Source organism: Muscardinus avellanarius (genome assembly GCF_963383645.1).
Source record: "Muscardinus avellanarius genome assembly, chromosome: 14".
NCBI lineage: Eukaryota > Metazoa > Chordata > Mammalia > Rodentia > Gliridae > Muscardinus > Muscardinus avellanarius.
In genome coordinates this window covers 8,832,179-8,852,479 of record NC_137800.1, presented here as the reverse complement: position 1 = coordinate 8,852,479, position 20,301 = coordinate 8,832,179, and the positions used below count along the sequence as shown (strand labels likewise).

Sequence of the window (20,301 nt, the reverse complement as noted above, 5' to 3'; positions counted from 1 at the left end):
CCAGTCTGCCCCAGCTACCTAACATTACCAGTGCTTTAACAAGTATAATTTAATTATTTTTTTTTCTTGAGAGTCGGGACTTGTACTATGCTGGTTGGAAAAGAATTTCCAAGTCAGAATAAGGCTAAGAAGGAAGTTTATTAAGGTGCAGAGGCTGGAGGGGGGAGGGTCAGCCTTTGGGAGAGCTAGGAAGGCCACCCTGAGGCAGAGGGTCGCACCCTCTGTATTGTTATTTTACTGAACCAGCCCTACTTCCCCCAGGTTTTCCTTTGTGTTGGGCCCAGATTTTCCATACTTTGGTTGTAATGCAGATGGACCTGCTCCCAGGCCTTGTCCTTGAAGTTGGTAGAAGAAACTGATTGTTTTCCCCCAGTTCAGTTTTATTCCTTGTAAAATGGGAATGATAAAACATGCCCAATAAATCGTGGTGAAAAATAAATGAAATAAAACTGAAGGTGTCTAAGAATGCTTGAAGGGTAGATGTTTACGACCTGATTAAATTTTAGCTTAATTTGAATAATAAAAAAGTGAATTACTGCCGGGCGCGGTCCCCACCCTTGGGAGGAGACAGGAAGGTCACGCAAGTTCGAAGCCAGCCTTGCTGGCTTAAGAGACCGTTTCCAAATAAAAATATAAAATAGGTCTGGGAGTGTAGTCCGGAGGTAGAAGGGTAGAAGGGTTTCATACCCAGTATCACCAAATTAAAAAAAAAAAAAAGTGAATTACTAATTTACAAAAAAATGTGAAGCCCGGCTTGGTGGTGCATGCTTGTATTCCCAGCATTTGGGAGGCTGAGACCGGAGGGTAGCGGTTTGGGAATAGCCTCAGCTATTTAGTGTTGTCCTTCACAACTCAGTGAGACCCTGTTTCAAAATAAAGAATTGGGTTGGGCCGGGCGTGGTGGTGCACGCTTGTAATCACCGCGCTGGGGAGGCGGAGACAGGAGGATGACGCAGGTTCGAAGCCAGTCGCGCTGGCTTAAGACACCCTGTTTCCAAATTTAAAAAATATAAAATAGGTCTGGGAGTGTAGCTCGGGGGTAAAAGGGCTTCCAGGAAGCCCAGTACCACTAAAAAAAAAAAAAAAAAAAAAAAAAAATTGGGTTGAGGGTGTAGCTCAGAGGTAGAATGTCCTTGGGTTCCATCCCCAGTACCGCCAAAAAAAAAAAAAAAGGTTAAACTAACCATCAGATTTCCAATGTGAAAAAATGCCTTTATAATCTTAGAGAGGTTACGAAAGCTGCACCCAGTACCCTGAGTATTTGACCGCGCGTTCAACTAGGCTGAAAACTACAATTCCCAGAACACATCGCCACAAGACCCGGGGAATAGAGCCTGGCGCTGCCGCAAGGCACTGTGGGAGATGTGGTTCGCCTGCGGGGAGCGCGTTTGCCTCCGAAGGGCGGGAGAATCTTGAGTTATCCTTTGTGATGGGCGGGGCCAGGACTAGTGAGCAGCCAATCAGCGAGCCCGCTCTGGAAGCGCTGAGCGGCGGCCAATCGGAACGCGGCAGCGGCGGCCGGGACCAGCGCGCGTTAATTTGAATAAGATATTGGAGCGTCTTCTCGGTGGAGGAGCTGTCTCTCGGCTCTGCGGCGCGGGTAAACACTGCGAGGGCCGAGGCTGGAGGCGGCAAGCCGGGGAGAACGGGGACTCCGTGGAGCGGGGGTGAATGTCAGAGCAAAGGAGCTTTGCCGTGGGCTCGGCGGCGGGGCGGGCTCGGGAGCGGAGCCACCTACCGGCCTAGGCGGTCGCCGGCGTCCTCCTGTCGGCGCTGCCCGGCGGGTTCGGGGGCCGGGGCGCCCCTCTCTTCCATCTCTCCTCTCAGCCCGCGAGGGTCTTCCCTGCAGCCGCAGCTCCACAGTAGGTCCTGCGGGTCCCGGCCCTTCGGTTAGCTCAGCTCTGAAATGCGCGCTTAGAGAGTTTTATGCACAAGCTTGCCCCGGGCTCCGTCAGCTGGGAAAACGGAAGAGCTGATACTGCACCCACTCTCCTGCTGGGCTCTGAGGAAGTTGCAGCCGGTCTCTGCCTTTATTGAGCGCCCCGGCTTGTGGAGCTGGGGATCCAGGAAGTGTGTTAAGTTCGGAGCCAGCCTCAGCAGCTTAGCGAGATGCTCTTTCCAAATCAAAAACAGGGCTGCGGGTGTAGTTCGGAGATTGAGTGTCCCTGGGATCAATCCCTAGCACCACAAAAAAGAAAGGAATGTATTGAGTGAAATATTAAAGGAGCATAGGGCTCAGTGGAAGCAGAGAAAAAGTGGAAGGGGTGGAATGAGAGCCAAGGCTAGGAAGGCCTCTCAAAAGTGTGTTTAAACTTGGTATGGATTGCCGGGCGTGGTGGCGCACGCCTGTAATCCCAGTGCTTAGGAGGATGGCGCCTGTTCGAAGCCAGCCTCAGCTACTTAGTGCCTCACAAACACAGGGATTACAAGCGTGGGCCACCACGCCCGGTTTAGGGGCTAATTAAAGGGGAAGGTTTTACTTTGAATTAGGGTAAAAACTTTCCTCCTTGGTAGGGTTATTTCCAGATTAAAATATATGTAGGATTCCCTACTTTTTTTTTTTTTTACTTCCTATCCTTGTTTGTTACTGTGATGTAATAGTCTGTCTCAAATTCATGGCTTAATCCACTAAAATAATTTGCTTTTACAAAAATCTTTCAGCCGGGCATGGTGACACCTCTGTAATCCCAGTACTTGGGAGGCGTGTAGCAAATCACCCGGTTTAAATATAATTTTGACAGTACTTTTTATACTCATTTGATGAATCATTTTATTATAATTGTATTATAATTGACCTGTTATTTTTAGGAATTCAATTAAGATGGCAACTTTTACTCCAAGGAAGAGGAAGCAGCATTCTTTCAACTATGATGGGTAAGTCCTATTCATTGCATAGAAATTCTTTTTTTATATATATATATTTTTTTTATTTGGAAACAGGGTATCACTAAGTTGCTGAGAACCTCACTAAGTAGCTGAGGCTGGCTTGGAACCTGTGTAATCCTGTTTCAGCCTCCCAAGAGTGGGGATTACAAGCGTGCGCCACCATGCCAGGCTAGAAATTTGTTTTTCTTTTTTTTTTTTTGCGGTACTGGGGATGGAACCCAGGGGCATTCCACCTTCGAGCTACACCCCCATTCCTATTATTTATTCTTTATTTTGAAACAGGATCTCACTGAGTTGCAAAGGACCTCACTACGTAGCTGAGGCTGTCCATGAACCTGCATCCTCCTGTTTCAGCCTCTCAAATGCTGGGATTACAAGCGTGTGCCACCAAGCCCGGCTTAAAAATTCCCAAAAAAGAAAATCTTATATTATTCTATTTCCTAACATTTCCATTCTTACAGTTGTCTGCTTCTTTTAGTTATAGTAATAGTCTATATTCCGATTCTAGTTTGGAAATAGAGTAAACTTTTATCATCAATGATTTAGTCTTTTGAATGGAATCAAGGAAGGAGCTGTTTTCCATGGCTAGGAAGTACACTGCCCTTTTTATCCTTGTTCCTTTCCACTCACTTCTATAGTATTTAACATAGTGTTGTGCATAGAGTAGATATTCATCTGTAAACTATGCCAGAAAGTTTCTGCACTATCAGTCACCTTTGATTGTGCTTTCCAATGTTTTATCTGTAGTCAACTGATTGGCATAATAAATGGAACAGGTGAGCACAGCGCAGCAAGTTATTTTGAGAGGAAGAGCGCAGTCACATCGCTTTTATTTTTTTATTACTGTTAGTCTCTTAAAGTACCTAATTTATACTTGTAAGTTTTATCATAGGTATGTTTGCATAGGAAAAAACACAGTATATACCTACAGGGTTTGGTGCTATCTGCAGTTTCAGGCATCTGCTGGGCCTCCTGAGATGTATCCCCCTTCTGATAAGAAGAGACTCCTCTGATGGTCTTTAACTATGTGCCATACCAAAGATACAAATTACTCCCCATGGAAAAGCCCCAGGAAGTCAGTTATTACAAATATCTAATTATCATAGGAAACTTTCTGGCCATTTGAGTAAAATATATGGGTTGTAGTTTGTATATGGCCTAAACACAGAAATAGTTTTTGAAACACACACATACAAAGCTTCCTTGAAAACTGTTTTCATGAACATTATTGGTGTTCATTTGGAGGAATAGTTGAATGCTTTGTGTGATAAAGACAGAATTTGCAAATTCTACTGTTAAACTAATAGATAACTATTTTTGGTGAAGAAGGGTGTACTACTTTTGATATGCCCTATATCGAAGTTTTTTACTTAGTAGTAGATTTACAGAAATTTTGAAGCAAAATCACGAACTTATAAGTGGACATTTATTTCTTTTTATAGCCTATATTCTCCATCAAAGAAATTAATTGTGGACTTTACCGAAAATCTATCACATAATAAAAAGCCCACTTGTCATACCAATGATAATAATGAAGAAAAAGTGTGCGTCTCTCACCAGGATCATTCAAGTCCACTCAAACCAGCTGACAGCAATAGATGGACATCTGCAAATCACAGTTCACCGTTTAAGTCGGCTGTGTCCACTGTATCCTTTTATAATAAAGATAAGTGGTACCTCAATCCACTGGAGAGAAAGCTGGTAAGAGAAAGTAGATCCACTTGTCTAAAAACTAGTAATGAGGAGAAACCTTTACCCACTGTGACTGAAAAAATGCAGAGAAAAACAACCTGCCCCAAAAAGAGGAACAGAAAACCACAGAAGAGTTTAACTGCGAAGTATCAACCAAGTTACAAGCATGTCAAGCCTGCACCAAGAAATTCTAAAAATCCCAAGCAAAACCGAACGTCCTATAAGCCAGTTATGAAAGAAAATAATTGTGAAAATGATCTGAGTGCTCCTCGGGTTCTAAGCCAGAAAATAAGACCTCAAGTTACACTCCAGGGTGGAGCAGCATTTTTTGTTAGTGGAAAAAAACTCCCTCTTAGAAAATTAGCTCTGGAAAACAAGCCATCACTTGGACTCACCCAAAGGGATGAATCAGAAGAGAATGAGCAAATGCCAGAGTGTGTGTTTCAAGGAAAGAATACAGGAAGTAAAGAAGAGAAATTTAAAAAGGTAATAACATGTATAACATAGTTGAACTTGTTTTCTGTGTGTGTGTGTGTGTGTGTGTGTGTGTTACTGGGAATGGAACCCAGGGGCATTCTACCTCCAAGCTATACCCCCACCCCACCAGCCCTATTTTTTATTTTTCATTTTGAAACAGGGTCTCACTAAGTAGCTGAGGCTGGCCATGAACCTATAATCCTCCTGTCTCAGCCTCCCAAATCCTGGGATTACAAGCATGGGTCACCACGCCCGGATAAAATTTTATTTTCTTTACAGTTTGGAGGGCTGTTTTTATAAAGCCAGATAGTATAAAGAATTTAGAGACAGGGTAGAATGATGAGACATTTTTAAAAATTTCTATTTCAGGGAGTATTCTAGTGGTTAAGCATACTGTGTGTGTGTGTGTGTGTGTGTGTGTGTGTGTGTGTGTGTGTTTGGCTCCTTATTTAATGTAGGTTATTCTAGAAATTTTAGAGTACACAAAGTAAAAAATAGACAAATCTTCACATCCTGAGGATGATCGCTCTAGACATGTGATTGGACTTTATTTTATGTACTGTGTTTCTGCAGTTGTCATTCTCTGCTGTTTTCACTTGACTTTGCTCTTACTAACACAACTGGCCTAGATTAGTGCTCTGATAGGAATGTGATGTGTGCCGCATGTACTTTCAATTTTCTACTGGTCATTTGAAAGTTTTTAGAATTCAACCTACTCTCTATAAAATATTACTATTTCATTATAATCATTAAGAAATTTTTCTTTTTTGTACAAAGTCCTTGAAGTCTGTGTTTATCTTGTACTTAACAGTTTATCTTCATTCTGGCCACATTTTATGTTCTCATTCGCTACAAGTGGCTTGTAGCTGCCATATTCCACTCTGCAACTCTAGATTGCCACTGACCTTTCGTCTGTCATCTCAATCAGAAAAGCTGTCTTCGAGTTCAGGGCTTCCATTTCTGTAATGTCTTATTTATATTCATGATAGGCTCATATAGTGCCTCACACAGGCCGAGGCTCCTGTATCTATGTAGTAATTCAAACTAGTCCTTTCCCTCCTAACCCACATGTCCTCTGTCCTCCTCAGTGCTGCCTCTCAAATTCAACCCTAGGCAATGCCTCATGATCTTCTAAATTTCATAGCTCAGTGGCAAAGATTATAAATTGGCAGCCAGTGAATCCGATCCGCCCCGTGGAAGTTTTGCTTAGCCTACATAATTAGGAAAATTTGATCCAACATATTTTGCCAATGCTAGAAAATGTTTCTGGTGTGTCATGAAAAACTGCAAGGTTGACGAAGCTGAGCCCTCATTCCTGCGTGTCAGTGATTTCTCAGCTGAGCATGAGAAATGACAGGCATGGGCTTTTTATTTCGCTTCATCAAATCAGTGTATGTATGTGTTATTTAGATCAGTCTAGTTTTGAAATTAATTTTACTTAATCTGTTGACTTTGTAGGCATTTAAGTTTGTAGTCCTCACACCTGGCAGAATTAATACATTTTTGAAAAGGATGACAAATGACATACATTCTGACTTAATAAATGCTGAGGAAGTTTTCTTAAAGGGTTTTTGGGTTTTTTGGTTTTGTCTTTTTGGAACCGGGGGCCCGAAATTTGCTTTTTTTTTTTTTTTTTTTTTTTCTTTATGGTGGTACTGGGAGTGGAACCCAGAGGCTTTCTACCTCCGGGCTATACTCCAAGACCTATTTTATATTTTATTTGGAAACAGGGTCTCACTAAGTTGCTGAGAGCCTCACTAAGTAGCTGAGGCTGGCTTCGAACCTGTGCGATCCTCCTGTCTCAGCCTCCCAAGCGCGGGGATTACAAGCGTGCGCCACCACACCCGGCTCAAACCTGAAATTTTCTAAAAATAGACTGGAAATTGTAAACTTCAATCACATTTTGATGTATAATTTATAATGAATTGTTCTAGAAACATTGATTGGGATTCATTTACTAAGTAGAAAGCAATTGGAATTTATTAAATGTTAGGTAATAGATTAACTTTTTTATTTTCAGGATTCCTCAGGCGCAGTAGTTTCTCCAGAGGAAAATCGACTTGGTAAAAATAAGCACTTTCCTCTTGAAGATGCTCTTGATGAGAACAGTACAAGTAAGTTTAAAAAACCTCTCACATGAGTTTAGCTGTTTGTAATAATGCTTTATCAGCTGTGCGTGGCAGTGCACACCTCTAATCCATGTAATAGGTCCCCAAGTCTGCTCTTTTTATCATGATTAGGCTGTGATTATAGGATTTGGGGAAGAATGCCACACAAGTGGAATGCTCTTCTGCTCCAGCTGTTTGGGATACATGATAGCCACAGACCTCACTGGTGATCATGAGGTTAAGATCATGTTTGCCACATTAATTAGCTGTAAAGTTAAATTTTAGAGGAGCGTAGTGGCGCCTGCCTGTTATCCCAGTACTTGGGAGGGTAAGACAGGAGGATCTCAGGTTGAAATCAGCCTCAGGGAACATAGTGAGGCTCTCAGCAACTTAGGCCCAATTTCCACATAAAAAGTAAAATTGGGCTGGGGGTATAGCCTGAAGGTAGAATGCCTCTGGGTTCCACCCCTAGTACCAGAAAAAGAAAAAAAAAAAAAAGCCAGCCTTGGCTTATGAGACTTTGTTTCCAAATAAAATATAAAAGAGGTCTGGGAGTGTAGCCCAGAGGTAGAAGGGTTCCATCCCCAGTACCACCAGAAAAAGAAAAATATTTTTAAAAAATTATTTTTCCACACTGTGTTATTTGAGATGTAGTCACAAAATCTTCTACATTTTCAGGATGTAGTGGGAATTAAGTTCTGTTTTCTAAAGGGGAAAAATACGTACATCTATTATTTGAAATTCTACTTTAAGAAGACTTACCTGTTCTCCATTTATGTGTTCCGTCATTTAAATGAGTAAACTCATGGATATGTTTCATATGGATTGATGAACATTTTACGTTTGAGGTTTAAATCTGCTCCATGATTGGTTTTCATGCCCAAACTGTTTAGCTTTCGACGTTGGAATCTTATTTCTTGATGCTGCGAGGTGCTGTTGGCTCGTCGTGTATTTTCCCCGCCTCAGCACTAGAATGAGCCAGTTCTCCATAGAACCCTGGTTACTTTTATTGAAAAATGCTGTTTAGAAATCAAGATCTGGAAACTGGGCGTGGTGGCGCACGCCTGCAGTCCCAGTACTTGGGAGGCTGAAACTGGAAGATCGCAGCTTCGAGGAAGTGAAGCAAATAGTGAGACTAACCGGCCTAGTGAGACCCTGTTTCAGAATAAAAATAAAATTGTGCTGGAGGTGTAACTTGGAGCTAGAATGGCCCTAGTACCAAAAAAGAAAAAAACATGGAAATCAAAATCTGGACTCTGGGTTTGTTTGTTGCTTCTAGAATGTTGTTTCTGGGCTCTCGGAAAAGACAGCTAGTAAACATACAAACATCTATAATTATTTTTGGAAATTTCCATCTGTACAAATTAGCAAAGTTCATATTAATGCCTCCCACTCTGACCCAATACTTCAGTATTATTTTACCTTTTTATATTGTCCATTGAGATCTGTGATCCACTTACTTTTTTTTTTTTTTTTTTTTTTTTTTTTTTTTTTTTCCCGTGGTACTGGGGTTCCTGGAAGCCCTTCTACCTCCGGGCTACACTCCCAGACCTATTTTATATTTTTATTTGGAAACAGAGTCTCTTAAGCCAGCAAGGCTGGCTCTGAACCAGCACAATCCTCCTGTCTCCGCCTCCCAAGTGCTGGATTACAAGCGTGCACCACCATGCCCGGCTCTGTGATCCACTTTGAATTAATTTTTAAATAAGGTTTGTGTAATTTTTGTATACAGATGTCCAGTTATTTCAGCAATATTTGTTGAAGACTAACCTTTCTCCATTAAGCCACCTTTGCCTTTTTGTTAAAAAAAAATCTGTATTTGTAGGGGTCTGTTTGTTCCATTGTTCTTTGTGTCTCCTTTTGCCAATACAGGTTCATATGTAACCACATATGAACCACATATGCATGTGGTTCTAGGAATTGAACCCAGGGTACCTTACCTCCCTAATCTTTACTTTTTAAATATTTTATTTGAAACAAGGTCTCACTAGCTTGCTGAGGCTATCCTCGAACCTAGGATTCTTCTTTCTCCACCTCCCCAATACTAGGATTACAGATGTGCGCAACCATGCCTGGCTCCTCAGCCCTTTATATATTTTATTTTTGAAACAAGGCAGAGGTTGACGTGGACCTTGGGAACCTCCAGTCTCAGCCTTCCAGGTACTAGGATTAGAGCCTGTGCCACCGCTGCTGGCACAATAGTGCCTTGATCATGATTAAGTCTTAAAATCAAGTAATGTGAATATTTAGTCTCGTTAATCTTAAAAGCCTTAGGATTTAAAGCTTTGGTTTTATTTCCTAATACAAATTTTTGCCATTTTCCCCCCTACCAGTGTCTCCTGAATCCATTGTTTATCCCATTTTCAGTGGGTCTTCAGTTAATAAAAAAAGGTAGGAATTGTTTTTCCTTTAATGTCCAATATTTATTAATTACATACTACTTTCTTACACTAGTTAATTTGTAGAGCATTTTTATTTCTTCACCATTAAGGGAGCAGAATATTTTTGAGAATAGGAGATGAAATCAGTTGCTCATAGAAACTTCATTTAGAGTTGAGATAGAGATCTTTGTGGTCTTTAATAATAATTAACATTATGTAGGGCCTGGCCCATAATAAACAATCTATATCTGGTCTCTCAATCTTCACAACAAACTAAGAGATAAATTCTGTTATTAATTCTATTATCGGCCATGGAGATTGATAACAGCTTAGTCACGGTTGCATAGCTGTTAGGTGCTAGAGCCAGGACTAGAAAACATTCAAATCAAAAGCCAATTAGTCTAAATTGCATTCCCTAGGTGACAATATTAATACCAGCTAAATTTGATGAGCACCTTGTGATACAAGTGCCATTATTACCCCATTTTATAGATGGGGAGCTGGCCAGAAGGGTGAGGAGCTTGAGTAGGTTGATGCTCCTTATACATCCCAGCTGGAGCCACCACTGCTATCAGATCCAAAGACTGAGAAAAATTGCGGGTGGGTAGGGAGTTTGATACGTGGAGAGTTAGAATAAGGAAATTTCTTATAGTCCAAATATCCTCTTTCTACGCAGCTTTGAGTCTTCTCTCCCTGTTTGATGATAAATACGGTTAAGTATTAAGAAAATAACTTTCTAGCTAAGTTCTCCTGTCCTAGAGCACCTCATCGTCAGCTGCCTCAGAGATTTGTGTGGCTGTGCACCTTTGCCCTTCACAAACCATGTTCCGACCTGGCGTGGTGGCGCACGCCTGTAATTCCGGAACTGGGAGGCTGACACAGGAGGATTGCAGATCAGGGTCAGCTTCAACAAGTAGTGAGACTCGGCAACCTAGAAAGACCCTGTTTCAAAATAAAAATAAAGTAAGGCTGAGGATGTAGCTTGTAGGAAAAATGCCCCTGGGTTCAATCTCTGGTAGCACAGAAAAGAAAAAAAAACAACCATGTTCCTAGTTCCTCACCTTTTCCTTTTCTCACTGTTGTGGTCTTTCATGCCTCATTGAGGATGAATGCCTACCATAAGCAACGCATAAAAGAGGACAAGCTATTCTAGTGTGGAGAGATACCGGGATACTGTTGGTCAAATCATGTGAAATTACTCTTCATAATTCCCCCAGTATGTCAGATAGTAGCCATTACTTATAGTTTAAGCTATTACTTCCAGTAGATAATAGATTCTCCAGGTGCACAGTCTCACATTTTGTCTTATTTGTTCATTTAACAAACATTTAGAAAGCACCTACTTTATGGTATTGAACTTTTATAATAAATTTTTATTAGGTGTGTGCGTGTGTTAGTTACACTCCCCTGGGCCTGTTTTATTTTTTATTTTCAGACAGGGTCTTACGTAACTTGTTGGGAGTCTAGTTATGTGGCTGAGGCTGGTCTTGAACCTGCAATCCTCCTATCTCAGGCTTTCAAGTAAGGGGATTACAGGTGTGTGCCAATACACCTAGCTTATACTAATTTGTAAAGATATGAAGATATATGATACATGGTCCTGATATCAAGGAAATTATGGTTGGAGGAGGACAGGCCTTTAAACAAATATAGTAATGAGGAGAATAATATTGTTGCCAAAACAAAGTGCAATTGATTGTGGTCACACGTGGAGATCTGAGTTATTTAGCAAAGGTCCCCAAGACAGGAGAGTCAATGACTTAGACAAGTGTTTTTCACGCTGTAGATAGCCATCTATTTAGTGGTTTGTCCAAGCAGTATAGGGTTGTCATATATTCAGTGTTTTTTTAATGGGCTACTGTATTTCCAGTATAGCAAGTGTATTTAGTGAAACCATGGTTTCAGTCGTGTGTGTGTTTTACTTGTGGAGCACAATTTATATCTTACCATCAATTTGTCGTTGCAGTTTGAAAGCGTTTTTTGGGACAGCTTAATTTAGCTTAAAGCATTTAATAGTGTTTTTCCCTCTCTTTTCTGTCGGGATTTTTTCTGTTGTGTGAACTTTTCTTTGGGCACTTGGTTCTTCTTGCCTCTTTTATGTCTATTCCCTAGGGGTTTCTACGCCTTTTCTTCCCAGGAAAACCAGGGTCCTTTCATGAAAAGGCAAGGGGGACTCAGTGCTCCAGAGCCGGGCAGGCCGGGCGGGCCTGGTGCCTCCTGGAGAGTGCATGCCTTGTTTGAAAGGACAAGCATGTAGGTTTTTTGAGGGAATAGAGCTCTAGTGTCTTTGTAATATTATAAACTATTGGCAGCTAATCCAAAGTTTTGAACAACATTGGGGTAACTAAAATGTGTCTGCTAGTGGAAGGGATATGAGGGGTTCCAGTTTGCAACCTCATAAGCCAGATCCCAACATTCTTTCCTAGTGTGCAAAGATGGCTTCAACTACCTCTATCCAGAGGAAGTTTTGTTTTTGTTTTGTTAAAGATTTCATAGTCCTGGAATACAGCTTTCATTATGAGGGAAAGTGAACTTAATCAGCGTCATCTTGGTGACTCGTTTCCTGTTAGTGTGTGAGATTCACTATTCAGTCTAGTTTTTGGCGGGGTTACATGGATAAATACTGTCCTAGGATTTTTTTTCTTTTCTTGGAACTGAGGATGGAACCCAGGGGCATTCTGCCTCCGAGCTATAACCTCATCCCTATTTTTTAAATTTATTTTGAGACAGGGTCTCACGGAGTTGGCAAAGGGCCTCACTAAGTAGCTGAGGCTATCTGCAAACCGCAGTCCTTCTGTCTCAGCCTCCCAAATGCTGGGATTACAAGCATGCACCACCATGCCCGGCTTTCATCCTAGGATTTTATAAAGCAAGAATGTTCCTTTTTTTTTAACACGAAGTTGATTTCCAAAGTGATTCTACATAGGAGCATCTAATACTAAACAGGGGAGTTTGTTGGGCTCGAAGTTAGAAGAGCAAGGATTGAGTCCTGACACTGCCAATAACTAGCTGTGGCTCTGAGTGGGCCTCAGATGTCTTCTTTAATATTACCTTCCTGTTTCAAGATCTCTACCTGAAGAACAGTCTTTTCTGGGAGCCAGAACCTGTGCTAACACCTTGAAACCGACGAATGCCCAGAAAAATTTGAATCCCAGAGATACAAATAAAGAAACAAGTGACCAGCTCATCATCGTGAGTAAATTCAAGACAAAGCTCCTCCGTGTGCCTTTCTCTTATAGAACGTGAGGTCAGGCTTTGTCTTGGCCTGGATTCCTTGGGTGATAGCTATGCTGAGTCTTGTCATTGCCAGTTTTGTTGTAATGGTGACATTTAACGCTGGTCAGTAAACCTGAACTCTTAGTTTTAGGTGATGCTCATATTCAATGGAACACTGAGGAATGAACTGTCTGCAAGTAAGAAAAATATTTGATTCACAGAAGGCTTCATGGCAACAGCTCTGTCAAGTTAAACCTAGGTCTGGGAAACTGTCACCATGGGCCAGAGTTAGCCCATGGCTTGTGAGCTACAAGTGGTTGTTAAAGTTGTAAAGTTTAAAAAAAGAGAGAAAAGTATATGATGAATCATGTATGGCCCTGAAAAACCTGAAATATTTGATTCTGGCTTTTTACAGAAAGTTTGCCAACAACTGTATTAGACAACTCAGAACCTGGTGTTTTCAAGTGCTTTAAGCAGTGGTTTATGAGCATAGTAGGTTGTGACATTGGATATCCTGACTTCCCTCTTTTTTTCACCAATTTATCTCTGCTTTTCCTGAACTTTTAATTATTGTGTGTGTGTGTGTGTGTGTGTGTGTGTGTGTGTGTGTGTGTGTGTTTATCAACGGTAAGAGCTTTGTAAAGAAGTTTCATTTTTTGTCTCAGATAAAATTGTTTTTGTGGTTCCTGGGATTGAACCCAGGGGCATTCTACCTCTGACCTATACCCCTATCCCTTTTTAATTGTGAAACAGGGTCTCACTCAGTTGCTGAAGCTGACCTCCAGCAGTCTCCCAGGTACTGGGATTATAGGTGTGTACCACCATGCCAGCCTTAGCTATATGTTTTATAACGTGATCTTAAAACTATAAACTTAAGCTGGGCATGATGGCACACACCATTCTACAGTCTCAGTACATGGAAGGCTAAGACAGGAGGATTGCCAAGTTCAGGGCCAGCTTCAGCAACTTAGCAAGACCCTATTTCAAAATAAATAGGGCTGAGAGTGTAGCTCAGTGGTAGAGCACTCTAAACCCCCCCCCCCACACACACACAACTATGAACCTAGAACTATGAACATAGTTCTATTCAAAAGAGAAAAGTTGGTGGCTTTCATCAGTTCGTTGCATTTTTAGGTCTCTTAATTCCATTTTGGGTTTTTTCCTCCTTTTACATTGCAGGATGCAGGTCAGAGACATTTTGGTCCTACTGTGTGTAAGTCCTGTGGCATGATCTACACTGCCTCCAACCCTGAAGATGAGATGCAGCACGTCCAGCATCACCACAGATTCCTGGAGGGAATCAGATATACAGTGAGTTGAAGGCTGTCTTTCAGTTTGTTCTAAAAGCGAAATTTGCAGTCCCAGTGTAAGAGAAGTATTATCCTAGGCTGAGTAAGTACTCTACATCTTTATCCCTGGCTTTCTAAGGAGAGCTTAATAATCAAAATATAAAACTCAAGCCAGACATGGTGGTAAATGCCTGTAATCTCAGGATTTGGGAGGCTGAGACAGGAGGATTCCAAGTTCAAGATGAGCCTCAGCAACTTAGTAAGACCCCGTTTCCAATTAAAAAGGGCTGGGGTTACAGCTCAGAGGTAGAACACCACTACATTTAATCCCCGGTACCAAAAAAAAGATAAAAGAAAATTACTTGGATTTTTCACCTTTTTGTGGTATATATGGTCACACAGAAATTTAAAATTTGCATTTAATTTGTGACTTCTGAGTGACTTAAGTCAGAAATCCATCCTCAGTCCCAAGACTAATAAAAATTTTTCTATACTTAAAATATTTCTAGCCTTGCGTGGTGGTGCACGCTTGTAATCCCCACGCTTGGGAGGTGGAGACAGGAGGATCACGCAGGTTCGAAGCCAGTTGCACGCGCTGGCTTAGGAGACCCTATTTCCAAATAAGAATGTAAAAATAGGTCTGGGGGTGTAGCCTGGAGGTAGAAGGGCTTCCAGGAACCTCAGTACCACTAAAAAAAAAAAATATATATATTTCTAGTGGGGTGTGGTGGCACACACTTGTAATCCCCACGCTTGGGAGGCGGAGACAGGAGGATTGCACAGGTTCGAAGCCAGCCGTGCTGGCGTAAGAGACCCTGTTTCCAAATAAAAATATAAAACAGGTCTAGGTCTGGGAGTGTAGCCCAGAGGTAGAAGGGTTTCCAGGAGCCCCCCAGTACCACCCAAAAAAAAAAAAATATATATATATATATATTTCCATAGTTATAAATTCTATTTTTAGATCTTCAACCCATTGGGAGTATCTTTAAAATAACAGAGATGGAGCTTAACTTTGCATTTTTCCTAAAGGATTGGCACGTGTCCCGACATTTCCTGATTCACAACATCACATGTGCTAAGTTCCCACGCCAGTGGTCTGCCGTTGGTGAGCACTGTTTTACACCGGCAGCCTGTGTCTGGACCAGTAGTCCACCTTTTTACCTGTAGCCTCATCCTCTTAATGGGTATCTGTCAGGTCATCTCTTCTCATCCTTTCCTTTAAAAATATCTCGACTTTCCCTATACATTTACTCTCCCAGTGCTCTTCCAAATAAACCATAAAGTGAGTCTGTCATTAAGTTCCCCCAGAGTAAAAGTCCTGTTGGTTTTAATTGGAATTGTTGTTAAATTGATGCCATCGTCTCGGGGGGGGGGGGGTCTATTTTTCATCATCCTCCAATACAGGAACTTAGTATTTCGTATACTTCTATTCATGTTTTGCAAGAGGAGAAAGAACCGAGCACTGTACAGTCTGACGTTCAGCGCTTGGATGAAGGCAGGGCCGCCGACAGAAGGATGGGCGTCTCCCCATCTGTAAAGTGGCCCGGAGCTCAGTGCTGGTGGTCATTCTATAGAGCTAAGTGCGACGCCTCCGGTCAGATCTGTGCTGAGCTGCTCCAAAGAGGAAAGCACTGGGGCCTGGCGCTTGTCTGGCGTTGTCTGAGTCCACTGGACTTTTATTAGCCTTTCCTTAGAATTCAGCTTAGCCCGCTGCCCACCCTGTGTAGGTGAGCATGCCCTTCTCTGGGATCCTACGGAGGCTCTTACTTGCTTGGCTTTGATTGTAACAGATTACATCGTGTCTCCCAGTAGGGTGTAAGCCCTTTGAAGGCAACTTTGAAGGCAATGGTTTAAGCAACTTTTGTCACACCATTTTGTTTTTTAGGTTATTATTCACTATTCGGCCTTTTATCCTCTCCAAATCATTTAATGTCTTGTTTTCTCTTCACAAAGTAAACCTCCCTTTCCCCCTCTTTCTTTCCCCCTCCATTTGGCAGGGCTGGAAAAAAGAACGGGTAGTAGCAGAGTACTGGGATGGGAAGATCGTGTTGGTTCTGCCGCATGATCCAAGTTACGCTCTCAGAAAGGTATGGAACATTGTCGGTCTTTTCTCCCTCACCCGCACAAAATCAGCCTGTGTTTAACCGTAAACTGCTTTGATGGTAAACAAGCCACTTGGTGCGCGCCTGAGGTTGACTTTCATAGGGATCCATACAAAACCAAACTAAGAATTACAAATAAAGGGGTGTCGGTTGGAGATTCAAAAACTACATAAGAGTCTGTGGTTTATATTTTATCTTCTACTTCTGAAAAGATGCTTTTCAGCTTTGAGAAATTGTCCCCAGTGTGCTTTCTTATATTGACATGCGGGTTGGATGCTTAGCCAACACAGTGCCTGAACCTAGAGCCAAGTCCATTTTAGCACTGCTCTACCTCCCCCAGAGTTCTGAATTGCTGTTGAAAGTGGTGTTTAAATAGGTTCTTAAAGCACGCCCTATTTTCAAAATACCAGATATACACATTAATAGTGGAATGGAGAGTATAAATTTATGAAAAAAAATTTTTAAATAGAGATGAGGCTAAAATGATAGTGATCATTTTGTGTAGATTTATATAGTTTTCATTGTTTTATATATATAATTATAAGATTTATATGTAGTTTTGATTGTATTTTTAAAACAAATTCATTTTTTGGTGAATTTAACATCATTTTTTTTAACATCATTAGGTAGAAGATGTCCAAGAACTTGTTGATCATGAATTGGGTTTCCAGCAAGTTGTTCCCAAATGTACAAAGAAAACCAAAACTTTTCTCTTTATAGATGAAAAGAAAGTAATTGGGTGTTTAATTGCAGAGCCCATCAAACAGGTATGGTATATGCCTCTTAAATTATTAGTATAAGTTGTGAGCAAAATGAAGTAGTTGGGAGAAGTCCCATAAACGTTTCAATGTGTTCTTACTAGTCTATATTTTGAGATAGAAAGCTTTTTTAAAATTTAAATGTTTATCAGATTTCATAGTTAATATGCTAGGTTATCCTGTATACATTTTAGGGTGGAGAGGATAGGGAAAGTTTTGTATATTTTTTCCATTAAGAATTTGGTTCTTAAGCCGGGCGTGGTGGTGCACGCTTGTAATCCCAGCATTCGGGAGGCTGAGACCTGGAGGATCGCGGTTCGCGGACAGCCTCAGCTACTTAGTGAGGCCTCTGCAACTCAGTGAGACCCGGTTTCAAAAAAAAAAAAAGAATAAAAAATAGGGCAGGGAGTGTAGCTCGGAGGTCAAATGCCCCTGGGTTCCATCCCCAGACCCGCAAAAAAAAAAAAAAAAAAAAAAAAAAAGAATTTGGTTCTTATAAAGTTTTTAATCCACAAAAATAAAAGGAACCTTTCAGAATGAATGGAATGGACAGACTAGAATGGGGGAATATCTCAACACCACTGGTATTCTGTAAGCACTGTAACTTAAATGCATTCAAGACATAAGAAAAATTTAATGCTTGTGGTAGTACATGATAAACTTTAGGTACTTGAAGAGGGAATTTGTGTTTTTAAGCTGTCGATGTTTCTATATATTACCGTAGGCTTTCCGCGTCCTGTCAGAACCAAATAGCACAGGATCCTCAAGCGCTAAGGAATGTCCCAGAGCTTGGCAGTGTTCAGACGTGCCGGAGCCTGCGGTCTGTGGGATAAGTAGAATCTGGGTCTTTAGACTGAAGAGAAGGAAGCGCATTGCCAGGCGGCTGGTAGACACCGTCAGGTAAGCAAGCATGAAAAGCGCTGCACCTTGAGCCTCGGGTCCTTCCTTCCTTCCCAGAACTGTCGGCGCCTGAGCCAGAGGGAACGATGTAGGCAAAAAACTATGAGTACCGTCACTCGGGCTCAGCACGTGTTGGCACTAGAAAAATAATACTGTGTACAACGTTCCAATGCTTTCCAAACTTCCTACAGTAAAGGACTAGATTAATTTGACACAGGCCAATGCTAAATAAAAGTGGATTGCTAGAAAAAAGAAATGGGGAATTAAGAAAATGGAGAATATGAGCTAGGGTGTAGCTCAGTGTTAAGACTACTTGCCTAGCATTTGTGAGGCCCTGGGTTCGGTCCCTGGTACTGTCAGCAAGTAATAGGAAACCCAAGAGCAAATTTCTAGCACAGTCATCTGGTATAAAATTGTATTTCAGGGATGAGTAGTAGATTACAAACCAGTGACCGCAGTTTGAGGAGCACTCCGAGTCTTTTGAGTTCCAGGCCACCTATTTTAGTTTTTATTTTTATTATGGCACCCAGGAGAACTGTACCTCCCAAGTAGCCACCCTCCCCTCCATTTTTTTCCCTTCATTTTTTATTTAGTTTTTTAAACAGGATCTCACTAGGTTGTTGAGGCTGTCTTTGAACCTGTGGTCCTCTTGTCTAGCTTTTAGTTAGCAGCATCCTCTCTTAGTAGGTTCTCAGGACCAAGGATGTCTAAGTCAGCTGTATGACTAGCATGCTTCCTTTTGTCTCAACAGAATGTTCTGTTTTCTTGTCTGTAAAGTGATGCAGTTAGACTTCTGTCTTTAAAATCTAAAGCATTTTATCACTTAGCAGAAATGTTGGTTTTAATCAGGAGAATTTACGTAGCTTGTACTCGTGATTCAATCAGGACTTGGCGTAGATTCCATTGTTATCTTTTCCTCTTTTTCAGGAATTGTTTCACGTTTGGCTGTTTTCTCAGCACTAATGAAATCGCATTTTCTGACCCAACACCAGACGGCAGGTTATTTGCAACCAAGTACTGCAATACCCCTAATTTCCTTGTGTACAACTTTAATAGTTAGAGCTGATTTCAACCGAAATGTTAGGATGTGGACAAGTTAAGGTAGCTTTTAATCGTTCAGTGTAAACAAGTATCAAAATAAAAAAACACTGAGACTCATGCCATAGCTTTGTTCCTTAAGAGTTGGAGGGTCATAGATAAATTTGTTGAAAATTATTTGGGGGTTCAAAGAAAAGAAAAATCTTTGGGTAATGTAGCAAATAGCATTCTGAGTCCTTAATTAGGAAACTATGCCTTAACTGGAAAATTACTTGCCTCCTTCATAAAAACATTGACAAAACAAGGCTGCTTTCTACAGACGTGTGCCCAGGTAACAAAAGGAAGCCTAGTTTTATTAGACAATTCATTTGGGGTTTTTTGGTGGTACTGTGGGGTTCCTGGAAACCCTTCTACCTCCGGGCTACATTCCCAGACCTATTTTATACTTTTTATTTGGAAAGAGGGTCTCTTAGCTGGCTTCGAACCTGCGCAATCCTCCTGTCTCCGCCTCCCAAGCGCAGAGATTACAAGCATGCGCCACCACGCCCGCCTTGGTTTCATTTCTTAATTTTATTACTTGTCTAAAATGTCTCTTGTTCTGAGACATCCAGAAAGTCTTTACAGAGTGTGTGTTAGCTGGGCACAGTGACACATGCCTACAATCCCAGCTACCCCAGAGGCTCAGGCGAGAGGACTGTAAATTGTAGCCCAGAGCTGAGGCAACTTTAGTGAGACCAAACAAAAGGGGCTAGGGGTGTAGCTAATGGTGGAGCGCTCCTGGGTTCAATTCCACTACAAAAATAAAAGCAAAATCCGTGGTAACAGAACCAAAGTTAGCAAATGTATCTCAGCTGGTGGACCAGAGAACGTGATATCAGTATTTTATACCCAAATGTGCATTTTTGTAGTATAATTATTATTTTGAAAAGCAAAAAATTATATTGTTTGATTCTTAAATCATTTAACTGCTGTCTGACAATAAGGCTTAGAGGAAGTAGTTTTCCAAAAGGTTTGACTATGTAGACTCTTCATCGGGAATCTTATATTTGCCTGTAAATTAACATGATTTCAAAATTTAAAACTTCTTGGTTTTCAAGAATGTGTGTTGATATGTGTAATTATGCACACATTTAAATGCTATTTTCTGCACTGTTTTCTTTATTTTAAAATTTTTATTTTAAAATTTTTATTAAAGTTATTTCTTTTGTTCAATGCTTCTGTGATGAATCAATTAAAATTCTTAATGTTCCACTTATTTTTTTATGCAATTCAGTGCTCCCGTTTATTATTACTACAAAAACAGTAGGTACTCTTCATTTAAAAAAAATCAAATTAATAGAAGGAGAGTGACCCAAAAAAGCAGTTTCCCCATAATCCTTTGGGTGCTGGTGTACATATTACTTCAGATTAGTTAAATACAGTTATTTTGCATTTGTTTTTGATTAATTTCAATA

General features: G+C 41.0%; 2 protein-coding genes across 2 annotated transcripts; both read left to right on the top strand.

The window, feature by feature from the left end:
- Positions 1-2,821: 2,821 nt before the first annotated feature.
- On the top strand, positions 2,822-6,168 carry LOC308273082 (N-acetyltransferase ESCO2-like; the record flags this gene model as incomplete). Its single annotated transcript, XM_080710199.1, has 3 exons — positions 2,822-2,874; positions 4,329-5,012; positions 6,144-6,168. The coding sequence occupies 3 exons, from the start codon at positions 2,822-2,824 to the stop codon at positions 6,166-6,168; spliced, it is 762 nt and encodes a 253-aa protein (XP_080566325.1).
- Positions 6,169-7,367: 1,199 nt separating this feature from the next.
- On the top strand, positions 7,368-18,869 carry LOC308273081 (N-acetyltransferase ESCO2-like; the record flags this gene model as incomplete). The annotated part of the gene is made up of 8 exons (XM_080710198.1): positions 7,368-7,431; positions 9,497-9,554; positions 12,610-12,736; positions 13,940-14,071; positions 16,047-16,136; positions 16,778-16,918; positions 17,634-17,809; positions 18,737-18,869. The coding sequence occupies 8 exons, from the start codon at positions 7,368-7,370 to the stop codon at positions 18,867-18,869; spliced, it is 921 nt and encodes a 306-aa protein (XP_080566324.1).
- Positions 18,870-20,301: the final 1,432 nt, after the last annotated feature.